The 12,689-nt window shown below is 35.7% G+C and overlaps 3 protein-coding genes across 4 annotated transcripts; 2 read left to right on the top strand and 1 right to left on the bottom strand.

Annotated features, from left to right (window-relative positions):
* The first annotated feature begins 1,722 nt into the window (after positions 1–1,722).
* On the top strand, positions 1,723–4,416 carry LOC9329098 (probable flavin-containing monooxygenase 1). The gene is made up of 5 exons (XM_002892990.2): positions 1,723–2,495; positions 2,704–2,944; positions 3,188–3,363; positions 3,449–3,798; positions 3,899–4,416. The coding sequence occupies exons 1-5, from the start codon at positions 2,040–2,042 to the stop codon at positions 4,266–4,268; spliced, it is 1,593 nt and encodes a 530-aa protein (XP_002893036.1). The 5' UTR covers positions 1,723–2,039; the 3' UTR covers positions 4,269–4,416.
* Positions 4,417–4,884: 468 nt separating this feature from the next.
* LOC9326388 lies at positions 4,885–6,071 on the top strand. The gene is made up of 2 exons (XM_002892989.2): positions 4,885–5,148; positions 5,691–6,071. The coding sequence occupies exons 1-2, from the start codon at positions 4,970–4,972 to the stop codon at positions 5,821–5,823; spliced, it is 312 nt and encodes a 103-aa protein (XP_002893035.1). The 5' UTR covers positions 4,885–4,969; the 3' UTR covers positions 5,824–6,071.
* LOC9329097 (respiratory burst oxidase homolog protein E) lies at positions 6,049–12,361 on the bottom strand. Of its 2 annotated transcripts, XM_021014152.1 has the most exons (15): positions 11,844–12,361; positions 10,472–11,226; positions 10,226–10,385; positions 9,246–9,294; positions 9,053–9,166; positions 8,544–8,969; positions 8,051–8,434; positions 7,863–7,958; positions 7,664–7,779; positions 7,408–7,581; positions 7,172–7,325; positions 6,902–7,093; positions 6,692–6,820; positions 6,532–6,610; positions 6,049–6,340 (listed from the first exon to the last, which is right to left on the bottom strand). In XM_021014152.1, the coding sequence occupies exons 2-15, from the start codon at positions 11,142–11,144 to the stop codon at positions 6,231–6,233; spliced, it is 2,856 nt and encodes a 951-aa protein (XP_020869811.1). In that variant the 5' UTR covers positions 11,145–11,226; positions 11,844–12,361; the 3' UTR covers positions 6,049–6,230. The 2 variants fall into 2 exon arrangements, with proteins under 2 accessions (XP_020869811.1, XP_020869810.1); XM_021014151.1 differs by lacking the exon at positions 11,844–12,361 and having other exon boundaries at positions 10,472–11,466.
* Between the last annotated feature and the right edge of the window lie 328 nt (positions 12,362–12,689).

Here is a 12,689-nt window from a genome sequence, read left to right as displayed (position 1 = left end):
GTAAAACTAACTTATAAGATTACTTCATTTTGTATGCTCATTGATGGATTTGTATTATCGTTTTCAAATTAATAAAGAATGAAGATGTTAAAAAATATATATATATATATATATATATATATATATATATATATTAAACAATGTTTGTTTTCCATAATTTTTGTGGATTTTTATTTTTCATTAAATATTCGTTATCTGTTAATTATATTTAATATTAACTAAGATATCGGTTGGATATGATATACAGACGATTTTTACATAAAATTATTATTAGCAGCTTATCCATTAAGATGAACTATAAAGACTCAAAATCAAGTTTATTATGATGCTATAAATAGTTAAATTATATTGCAAAATATAATGTGTAAGATTGAAATTTCGTTTAAAAAAATATACTAAATTAAATATATAAAAAGTATGTCGGTTACTATTTAGGATTTAAATATCATCAATATGAAAGAGTGTGTAGAATTAAAATTCAGTTTATTACGATAAAATAAATAGTTAAAATATATACCAAAATAAAATATGTAAGATTTAATTTTTGTTTAAAACAAAAAAAATACTAAATCATTAAATATTAGGAAAAGTGTATGGATTACTATTTATTATTCAAAATTTAAATATCATCGATAATAATTTATATTTTATATATTATACCCGCCTATTTAGGCGGGCTTTATCTAGTATATATATACACTAATGAAACTAATAACACAATTTAACATAAGTTTGATAAAATAGTAATGTACCATAAATTTAGCCCCCAAAAAAAAAATTGTAGCCAAAAATATATATATATATATATAGCCAAATCGTGGTTACATATTTCATAGTTTTGGGGGAGAGTCAAATATAAATTATGAGGCTAGACTTTTTGTCTATTGTTTTGATTTTGAAATTCAAAACTTGCGTGGACACATACTTAAGAACTTGATTATTATTTTAGTTAGCTTTTAGGGATAAAGATTTAGTCTAAGATTAGTAGTAGACTAGAGAATAAGAATAGACAAAAAATAGTAGTTAGAGTTTAAGAACCTGACAGAAATAACAGAATAAGAATAGACCAATAATGATTAATAAAGATAATTTAATAAAGTCTATCCACCATGGACCATGTATAGAGAATCAAAGATTATGGTTTTTCGTTTGCCTCATCTACATTCTGCAAATTATGTTATTCATTATATTTGCATTACCACCGCGGAATTTTCTTTAATAATTTCGTTATTTTTGTCAAATTCCTTACATACATTCAACCGTAATTACACATGTATGGTTACACATTGCTAACACAACCGTAATTAGGTTTTGGAATATAGCTAAATTTTATGGAGAGTGATTACACCCTCGATGTTCCTCAATAAACAAATCTCCATAAAATTTAGCTATATTCGCAACAAACATATATACATTATATATGTCACCGAAGGCAATGAAAATTCTCTCATTCTTATAATATTGTCAATGATATTCGTGAGTCATTTTACATAGGAACGAGATTTTGTGATTGATATTAGAACGGAACCAAGATTTTGTCTATTCCTATTTTTTATTTTTCTTAAATCTATGCCTATTTTGATATAATATAGTTGGTCAATTTATAGACTGAGAAGCTCTTAATCAAATTCAAGAAGACAAAGCAAGTTAAAAAACTGTTTTAACAAAAGAGAAAATATTCCATTAGACTTCTTGAAAGTAGTTAGAAATTTAACACGAACAAATACAAAAAGAGAATTTTTAATAGCACAACGTACACTTGCAGAAATTTCCTCACAATAACCACAAAATTTCTCATAGAATAAAAAAAAAACAGTTTAGATCTTTCAAACCTCCTCGAAACTAAACTAATATTCAAAAGCACGTGCTCCCTAATAAAACTCATTCCCGACCCGACTGCATAATACCCGACCCGATCCAAAAACATCTTATAAATATGCCCCATGCAAACTCACAAACAACTCAAAACACTCTTATCATCAAAACCATTTATCTCTCTCAAAACCATATATCTCTCACTCATCCCATTCTCTCTCTAGATGGCTTCTTACTACGATAAGCTTACTTCTTCAAGAGTAGCGATCATCGGTGCTGGTGTTAGCGGATTAGCAGCCGCTAAGAACTTAGCTCATCACAACCCGACCGTATTCGAAGCCTCGGATTCAGTCGGAGGTGTTTGGAGGAGCTGCACTTACGAGACGACTAAATTACAATCGGCTCGAGTCGATTACGAGTTCTCCGACTTTCCATGGCCCAATAATAGAGATGACACAACTTTCCCATCTTACGTTGAGATATTAGATTACTTGGAATCTTATGCTAAGCATTTTGATCTTCTCAAGTTCATGAAGTTTGGCTCTAAGGTCATCGAAGTTAGGTTCATCGGTGACGGCCAAACTCCTCAGATGGTTGACCTTGGTGCTTACGGCAATTTGTTGCCCGGAAAACCTGTATGGGAAGTTGCAGTTCAGACCGGAGATTCTGGAGATATTCAGGTTTGTCTCATATCTTTGCTTATGCATGCATTTACACGAACATATGGTATTTAGTATATATTTTGGAGTACCTATTTTTAGTCTAAACGTCGCATAGAACTTCCTAATAGTTTTTGAAAACTACCGCATGCATCATTAACCCGATTGAGTACTTACGTCTATTTGTGACGTATTGTATAATGTTTTTGTTATTAATGTTTGTGCGCAGTGGCATGCATTTGAGTTCGTGGTAGTGTGTACCGGAAAATACGGCGACGTTCCAAGAATACCTGCTTTTCCGGCAAAGAAAGGACCGGAGATATTTCAAGGAAAAGTAATGCATTCGATGGATTACTGCAAGTTAGAGAAAGAAGAAGCTTCTAGTCTCCTCCGTGGCAAAAAAGTGGCCGTCATCGGCTTCAAGAAATCCGCCATCGATTTGGCTTTAGAGTCTGCTTTAGCTAATCAAGGTATATACATATCTATGTATATTTATATAAAATTAGCTGATCAAGTCAAGAAAATATAGTAATAGCAACAATTGTCTTACTTACTAGTATATATTATTTCTTTTCCGTTGGACTTGGACCATTATGGTTCTAGTTGGCAACAATCAAACAGTTACTTGCAAGTTAACAAACCGACAGATTAAATATATATCCTAAGTAAGATGACCCAATCCAATAACAAAATATAATATTTAAATTTTGCAGGAGGAGGAAAAGCTTGCACAATGGTGGTGAGAACAACTCATTGGGTGTTCCCACATTATTGGGTGTGGGGTTTACCATTCTTCTTGTTCTACTCAACGAGAGCTTCTCAGTTCCTCCATGATAGGCCTAACCAAAGCTTCCTTAGAACTCTCTTTTGCCTCATCTTCTCTCTGCTGGTTAGTCATCTTAGAACCATTCTCACTTCTCTATAAATTGCACAATCTTGTGAAATGTTATAATTTTTCTAAACATATATAATAGCGTGCTGCGGTTTCCAAGTTCATCGAATCATATGTTCTGTGGAAGCTACCTCTTGAGAAATATGGTCTTAAACCGGACCATTCTTTCGAGGAAGACTACGCTTCTTGTCAAATGGCGATCATACCGGAGAAATTCTTTGAGGAAGCGGATAAAGGGATGATCCGGTTTAAGAAATCATCAAAATGGTGGTTTTATGATGAAGGGATTGAGTTTGAAGATGGGACTACGTTAGAAGCTGATGTTGTGATTCTTGCGACTGGTTATGATGGCAAGAAGAAGCTCAAAGCTATTGTTCCTGAACCTTTCCGAACTTGGCTTGAGTTTCCATGCGGTGTCATGCCTTTATACAGGTACGTACACTTATAAAATCGTCTTTAGATTAATTATTTGAGTATTTGAAATTTGGACCGTTGCTTATATATAATAACAAAAAAACTAAATAAATTACAGGGGAACAATCCATCCATTGATACCGAACATGGGTTTCGTGGGATACGTCCAAAGCAACTCGAACTTACACACATCAGAGCTACGTACGATGTGGCTAAGCCGGCTGGTGGATGAGAAATTCAGATTACCAAGCAAAGAGAAGATGTTGGATCAATTCTTCAAAGAAATGGAAGTGACGAGAAATTCAAGCAGATTCTATAAACGCCATTGCATTTCCACTTTCAGCATCCAACATGCTGATGATATGTGCAACGACATGGGACTCAATCCTTGGCGTAAATCCAACTTGCTCCTTGAAGCTTTTAGTCCTTATGGTTCTCAAGATTACCGACTCGGTCAAGAAGAAAAAGAAGATGGCGGCTTAAACTAATTGAACTTATTACAAAATGATATTGTTACGAATTGTTGTGTGATGGATATATAATTAATGAATGAATAAATAAATGTATCTTTAAGTACATGAGCTTCTATAGATAGATACTAAACATGCAAAAATGTTTTTAGTAATATTGTATACTTGTATGAAAATATATACTACTCCCTCTGTTCTATTTTGTTTGTAGTTTTAAGCTTTTTTTTTGTTCCAATTTGTTTGTTTTTTTCACATATCTATGCAAAATTTTACTTATTCCGACAATTTATATTTTCTTAGTAATTAATTTAAATTCGAAAATAATTAATAAATTTTGGTCAAAGAAGTCCAAAAGCCCAAATACATAACAATCGACAAAAGCATATGTAGTCAAAGCATTGTTTAATTATTTATTTTAATTATCTTAATTAATGATTTTTAACCAAAATTAAGTTTTCTTAATAAGCGTGATTTTAGTTAAAACTACAAACAATATGGAACAGAGGAAGTAATAATTTGACCTTGGTCAATGATTATTTTCAACTAGCAAATTGTGGTTTTTTTTTTTTTTGGGGGCAAATTTCTCTTTTTATTATATTTATTGCTCTTTGAGTAATTCCAATTTTGTCCTCTTTGGTTTTGGTCAACGACAAGTCGCTTCCTAGTAGAATCATCAGCTGAGGATTGAACCCTAAACCCTAATTGATCGTTGTGCGATAATGGAGGGTCTGGAGAAGTTTTACAGCAAGATGGTGAAAGATGCAAAATCGGCAGTTTCTTCTTCGTCGTCTTCTCTATCTGATTTTGCGGATAATCTGATGCAGGACAAACGAGGCGCCGGCAGCAATTTGACTTCATACGACGCAGGATCCGGCGTTCTAGTCAACAGACCTCCGAGGTAAAGCTGCTTCTGTTCCTATTTTTGAAACTCTGGATTCAATTTTGTCTGCAATTTGTTCGAATAGTGATCATTCACGAAGAAAGCGAAAAACTTTAAGAATTTTGGGTCCGACGAAAAGTGAGTGATGTTCTTACTTTCTGGGAGATAAACGAGGGCATTTATCGAGTTCTCAGATTCTCTCTAATTATGGGAAGGATGATAATCACTATTTGTTGATGATGGATTATGAAATTGGTCTGCTCGAGAGAACTATAGAAAAGATGAAACAGAAATGTAAAGGAGGGCACAGGGCTGATTCTTTGTTATAGCTCAAAACCTACAGACTATGTTGACTTCCCAATTCCACATCAGAGAAAGCTTGTAAATTTGTAATGGCCTGGTTCAAATGATCTAGATCTTAGATACGCGAGGAACAGAACTGTGCAGGTCGATTATAGACGATCTAGTAGGAGATTAGCGTTGTTCTTGTTTTATTTGACTAAGATGTAATGAGTTTACATTTTTCATCTGACCTATCTTGGGGCTATGTTTGGTGGCAGCGGAGTTTCGGTCTGGACGTGCTCAAAGTTGTGCGCTGTTTTCTTTGTCGCTGGAGTGTTTGTGGGTTATACCCTTAAGAGACGGGTTCGACGCTGGGCTTCTAAATTGCTCAGAAGAATAAAGGATGATTAACTCCAACCTCTGTTTTGTCTTCTACTGCGAGTTTTGGTACTGTTATCACATAGGCATTACTCTATGTTCCTTCTTGAATGTGTTTCAGTACCAATATACTGTGCTTGAGGCACCTTGTTGATGAAACTTTTTTGTTTACTTTTCTGCCTCTGTGACTAGTAGTAGCTTGTGGTAATGGAAAGAGAGATTGGATCATCTTGGGAAAGACGCGTATATTATTTCGTATAGAGTAACTTATATTTGTTATTTTCATGCCTTTAGGCGGGTCTATACAAACAGGCAAGACAATGTTTGTGACATAGTGTATATAATCTACTTTGCTAAGTGACTGTGAAGTTAGTATGAGAAAATAAATGGCTTCAATCTCACTTTAGGGAAAGTGATAGAAGCTGGCTTGTAACATTGAATTAGAAATGCTCCTTATGGAATTCGAACCGTGTGGTTGTTTTTTGACTCATGTCTTGTGCTTGCTTCTTCAACTCCTTTGCCACGGTTGGTATGCCGCAGTAAAACACGCCTGCACAGTTAATAAATGGTTTTCACATATCCTTCGTAATACCTGGCCTAAATAGGTTCATGTGTTTGCCTGTGTCATTAATTCTTATTGCTAAATTTTCTTTCTTTTCCAATGGTACTAATTCATTAGTCCTAGAAGAGAGGTTTATCAGATGTCTTGTTGGTAAGCAGCTGATTGTATAGAATATTTACCGACTGTCGAATTTGGATGCTTTCTTGCTATGCTACTGAAGACTTCCTTCCAGTTGGGCCTTGCAAAATGTGTTCTCACCTGTTGGAATGATGTTATCTTGTCAGTTATAGGTAGTATTGGGAAATAGTTTCTGGTTATATGCCCTGCAACAGTTCTTACCCGTGTTCCGGATAGAATATCAACTCCATGTTTGGCATGGTTCAAAGCCTGAACCATTTTTATCAGGGTTGATCTTGCATCACCTTCATCATATACGCTTGTAAGGTAGTTGTGCAACTCAATCTGGCCCTGTATTACGAGATGAGTATGTTAGAATATCGATCAACGTTAAAGTGGTGATGAAAATGAATGATATGCTGGTGTTATTACTCTGCAGTCCATGTCTGATATTTCTTCCATTACTCCTCTAAACCATTCAACGGATCCTGGCTCCCTTGTGACCCAGTAAAAGTGAGCCTTCACTGCTTTCTTTTTCCCTCCATGTGTTGAAGTTGGGGTTGTTGTGGTATATGAAGAGGTATAGCTATTCCAGCTGAAATCCGATCTGCTGAATTCATTGTCCTGTGCCATTGAAAGTTAAGAGATATGTATTTGGTTCTTGAAAAGACTAACTTTTCTGGTGCACTGAATTGGACTTACTGTTTGTTCGTCTCTTGAATTGTTCAGGAGATCCTTCAGGATACTTATGAAAGGAGTAGCTCCTATTCCCAATCCAATGAGGAGTAAGACATCATAGCTTCTGTAGTCCTGTGCTGGAGCTCCATATGGGCCGTCTACTAGTAATTTCGGTCGGCTGCCAATGCAAGATCAACAAGCATGTTAATACTAGGTTTCCAAGTGTAGAAAAGAGAAAGCAAAGGTGTCTGGAAATATACTTTATTGTATCAATATTGCAATAGGCAGAGAATTTTGAACGCCCAATCACGCATGTTGAAAGATCTTTGCCCACAGTTAGAACTCGTCGTAGCTCCTCTGTCCAGTCTCCGAGTGTTCGGATGTGAACACTAAGTTGGTCATCTCCTGGTGCAGAGGTAATAGAAAATGGGTGCCTGGAAAAGTTTAGGGAATATCTTTTTTGAGTGGAACCTGAGATGTTTGTTAACACTATGGGAAGTCGGTATCAGTACTCACCATTCAAATCGAGAGATAGTTGGACACTGCAAGAATATGTATTGACCGCTCTTGTACTTGAATCCAGGAGGCTTTGACATGATTAAGCTGAGTACTTCTCCAGGTAGCATAGAAACCTGCAGAGATCATATTGAAAGGTCTATTTTGTTATTAAAACACCTTTTAACAGGAATGAATTTGCTGGGTTTGTGGTAGTTGCCTTGAGGATTTTGACAGAGTAATGCTTTGACCTACAAGCTCGCAGACTTCGTTCTGCCACATAGAGCACCAAAGGAACCGAGATGTACATCCAAGTCTGAGGACACCGGTAATCAACAATAATTTAGGTTTCTAGAAATTTGGCATTTCGGTTTAAAGTAAAGAGCGATTATGTTTGCTGATGCTTACAGTTTTCTGATACCACTTATCAGCAAAGAACAGGAAGGTACCGTGGACAATGAGCATGATGTAGACAACCACTAGAAGGTGATGAGTGTACCAGAATGCGTTAAAGCCAGTCAACCGATCAAGTGGTGCCGGAAGCCTCACACGGTTTCTCCTGAAATGAGTTGATGCTAATGTGAATGCGATGGTTGTCAAGATCACCATCGAGATCCCAGTGATTCCTTCTGCACCTGTCATCAGGTCTTTGAATGTGGGCTTAGTACCATTGAAGGCAGAAGCAATCAAGGCGAATTCTTCTGGACTCGAGTTTATAATCCGGGGGAAATCACACGCCAAATGAGTACCAGCATGAACAAGTATCCCAATCGCTATGGCACAAGCAATAATCTGGCACACAAACGGGACAACAGAGAGAGAGAAAGAGTTGATCTCAAGTGTTGTATTGATGAAAACTGAGAAATCGAAAGACTGAAGGAAGGTTGTATTGTACTTTTACCTTATGGAAATTGATGTTGTCATCAAAAGGAACACAAGCTCGAGCGCGTGTAGATCTTAGCCAAGTCAATGTGTTTCTGCAGACAGGTAATAAAACCAGAGCCATATTGAGCTTAAGAGTCTCTGCAGCTCCTTTAGCAGTGGTTAAACAATACCCCATGACCTTAAACGCAGCTTTCTCTCTGTACTCAAGAAACTTCCAGACGAATAGGATGGCCATAAGCATGATCCACAGCAAAAGAACCCAGCTTCTTTGCCAGTTATCTAGAACCAGACACTGAAGTTTTTTTCTACATTTTCGAACCACATGACGAGGTCTGATTAGATTCCGTCTTGGTGTACTCACTCCAGCGCTTGTTGTGCTAAGCGGTCTACTGTAATTCATGTATGCGTCTCTCTGAAGTAAGAGTGTCTCGAGTTGCCATAACTGAAACAACACAAAAAGGTTAGAAAACAAAACAAAATCATCGATAGTGTGTTTGAAGAGTGATGACATATAATGTTTTGAACCTCAATGTATCCAAAATTCTCTGGATCAAGTTCTTCCATGATCAGAGATGCGTACTCTTCTGCTTGTTCCTTGAGTTTTGCTAACTTGTTTGCTGATGCACTTAGCATCAAAAGCTGCGTTTCAAATCATAAGAGTTGTTAGAGACATATGATTGTTTCAAACGTAATTTTCGGTGTTGAAAAAGAAAGTTACTTCTTTGATTTCTTCTCTAGTGATCTTCCCATCTTCGTTGCTATCAGCCCTGTGACAAAACCGGTACTAGATATTAGCATCTTTTTTGTATTAGTAACACTGCAATTATAACAGAATTGTATAATCGTTAAACCAAAAAAAATGACAGAATAACGAAATGAATTGAGTAACCATAATTTTACTGAATTAAATGTTTGGCAAAAAAAAATTGAAAACTCATTTTGGCATCTGGTGTGTAGTTTAAGACTTGCAAGTAACTTATTGCGGGGAGAAAGCTGAAAGAAGAAAACTTTTTTGGAAATTTGGTAAAAGTTGGTTTTACTGGGCCAAGTAAACTACAGCCCATTCTTTAAACACATTAGACCATTTTCACCGTTGATTGCGTGAACTACCAGATCCAACGGCTAAAAACACCACGTGATTTAAATGATGTATCTATCTCTCTACAAAAATATGATATCAGTGAAACATTTGCCTTGAAACAATCACAATTCAGCTTAACCAACACATGTTTTTAATTTATGCCTAATAATTCCCAAAATTGTAGAAAATTATTGTGAAGTTGCGGTAGTTCTCACTAAAGAGATAACAAATTCCAATCAAAGAAATGATTGGTAAGCTAACATTATCTTTAATCAACAACATTAATTTTTTACTCAATATTTGATTTAATCAGCTAAACTTGATAAAATACCACAAAAAACAAAAATTAGTCCAATCTTATAAAACTGCAAGTTGATCAAACTTCATCTACATTATTCAGAATTCGGAATACTAAAAAACTAATTATCAATTACAGATAAAGTTTTCTTCAATGATTAACGTCAACTGATTAATATTCGTTGCACTTGGATCAATACACTTGTTTTCTTATGCTTTTGCTAATTGCAATGCGTTATTCCCGTAACAGTTATAAACGTAAAGACAAAACAAAACTTGACTTTAAAATAAAATAGAAAGAGAGAATCAAAGACACGTACATGTCGAAGAAAATTTGAAGACGGGCGTCGAAGCTTTGGTCAGAAATCTGTAACCAGAAGTCATGAAGTTCATCTCTCGTTATCTTCTCCAGTTTCTGTCTCCTTCTTCGAGCCAAAGCGTCGAATACACTGACCGCGAATTCCTTCGAATCCACCATCCCTTTAAAAATTTCAAAACATATATAGTTTGTTATATTAATTTGGCAATGAGTGGATTGGTCCATATTCGATTTTTCTTTGACTTACCAACGCACTCGCCAAAATCGTCTCGCGCGAGTAGTCCTTCTTTAGCAAGCGATTCGAATCGTTTCTCAACTTTTTTCCACATCTGATCGCAATTGCAATCCCAATCGCAGTCGCAGCTGTTTCCTCTCGTGGTTTTATTGATAAATTGTAATCCTTTTAACGCTCTTTGCGCACTCGACGTTGATCGCTGTAATATCGCGTCTTCTCTCCGTCTATCCCTCGCCGTCATAATTCCCGAAGTCTCCGCCGTCTGACGTTCGAGATCTCTATCTCTCTCGCCGGCGGTAGAAGACGTCGTCGTTTTCCAAGATTCCGACCTCAGTAATTTCCCCAGTTTCTGCCGGATTCTCGTAGATGCATTCGATAGATTCCTCGACAATCTCGCGGTTACTAAATCCACCGATCTCGGCCGAGAATCAACAGACGCCGCCTCCGACATTCCGCAAACGAGTATGGAGTCATCGCCGACGTCAAGCTCCAACGTCACCTCCACGAGCTCTCTTTCCCAGCTACTACTTCCGGATTCTCCACTGTTACGACTCAAACCGTTGAGAAAAACCGGCAGCATTGCGCCGCCGGCAAATGGAGATGATCTTAACTCAACACCGTCATCGATTCCATCGGCGTGACTGAAACTCGAACTCGTAGAGAAACTCAGAGGCGATAACTTCATCAGTGATTCCACCAACACTAACACATAAATATAATTTAAATTTAAATATCTCTACACGAATGTTCACCAATCGCCATGAAAACTGTAGAAGCAAAGAAGAAGAGAAAGAAGGTGAGAAATTTTGAAAACAAAGAAAGAAAGAAAGTGAAATATGAATAAAGAAAGAGAGAGAGAGAAAAAAAAAACAAGAGAGGCACTTCTCAACCGATTGATACAAGAAATTCACTAACACACACAATTTTCAACGCTTCAATTTTTGTGGCCAAGTCGTGGTTTCACAGTTGTTTTCTTTTTCATCTTCATAGTCTTTCTTGATTATAATTGAACTCTTTTTTTTTTTTTTGTTTATTAGTTTATGTATCTTTTTTTCCTATCTACTTAAACTAATCACCTCTATCTAATTATCTATTATTGTGAAAAAAGTAATATAAAGATTAGTTGTTGTTGTTGTTGTTGTTGTTGTTGTTGATGTTGTTTACCTCAAAAGAAAAAAAAAGATGGGAATAAATTAATATTGGCTTATGGTCTAACGTATGTGATTAATTCACAATATATTAGTTCAAAGTTTTAGCCGCCAAAATTAAAATGTTCATAATTAACTATTACTAGTACTAGTACTAATAATCAATCAGTAATCTAATCATAAGGTAATTATTGCATTCAAATTACAATCGGCATTAAAAAGACATATGTGGGTACCTTAATGAATATGCAAAGGCAAAGGGGAAAGAATTGTTGTCTGAAACGCTGGCAGAAACTCAGGGGATTAGGCCACGTGGAAACTTAGATGACAGAATCAATTTCTTATATTGCTCTTTACTTAAAAAAACTAATATGAAATATTAAGGGAGGAGGAAGAGAGTGGGAGACAAGAATACGTAATTGTTTTATACGTTATATGAAATTTTTTTAAAAATTAGCTGGCTAAGAAGAAGAAGGTCAAAGAATTATGATGTAACGAAAGAAGATCACGAGAGAGATATATATAAAGGGACTCGTAAGGAACAGAAACTTTATGTTTGTGTTTGTTTGGAGGCTTAATAAATCTAAATTCTACGCTTTGTCGCAAAGCAGTACATAGCAATTGTTGTACGTCCTAAGTTTTGAGTACCTCCTCTTCTAGAATCTATCTTTTGTTTGCTTGTTCTCAGGTTGTTTTATGGGCTTTTATGGGCCCTTATAATGTCTGTTTAGAGATCCACCCAACCACTGGTCGTACTTCTATCATTTTAGCATTTTTGTCGGTTTCAAAGCTTTAATTAGTAGTACTACAGTCAATTGCTTTTTGGTCGATGAATTTTATAAGCTATGATAATATGAGGTGTTGTGAAATTAAGAGTTCTAGGAATCTATTTAGGTAACGTGTTATCTGGTTAAATATTACTCTATAATCCACCACTATTTAACCTAAAATAGATTTTAAATCATTTCTATTTAGAATGTTTTTACAAGATTTCAGAATAATCCATGAAGCTATTAAGAAAGAAGAAAATGATCACTGAGAACTAAAATATGTAAACGGGTAAGCGTCGTGTACTTGGTTAG

Source organism: Arabidopsis lyrata, assembly GCF_000004255.2.
Source record: "Arabidopsis lyrata subsp. lyrata unplaced genomic scaffold ARALYscaffold_1, whole genome shotgun sequence".
Classification (NCBI taxonomy): Eukaryota; Viridiplantae; Streptophyta; class Magnoliopsida; order Brassicales; family Brassicaceae; genus Arabidopsis; species Arabidopsis lyrata.
This window is presented reverse-complemented; position numbering and strand designations above follow the sequence as displayed.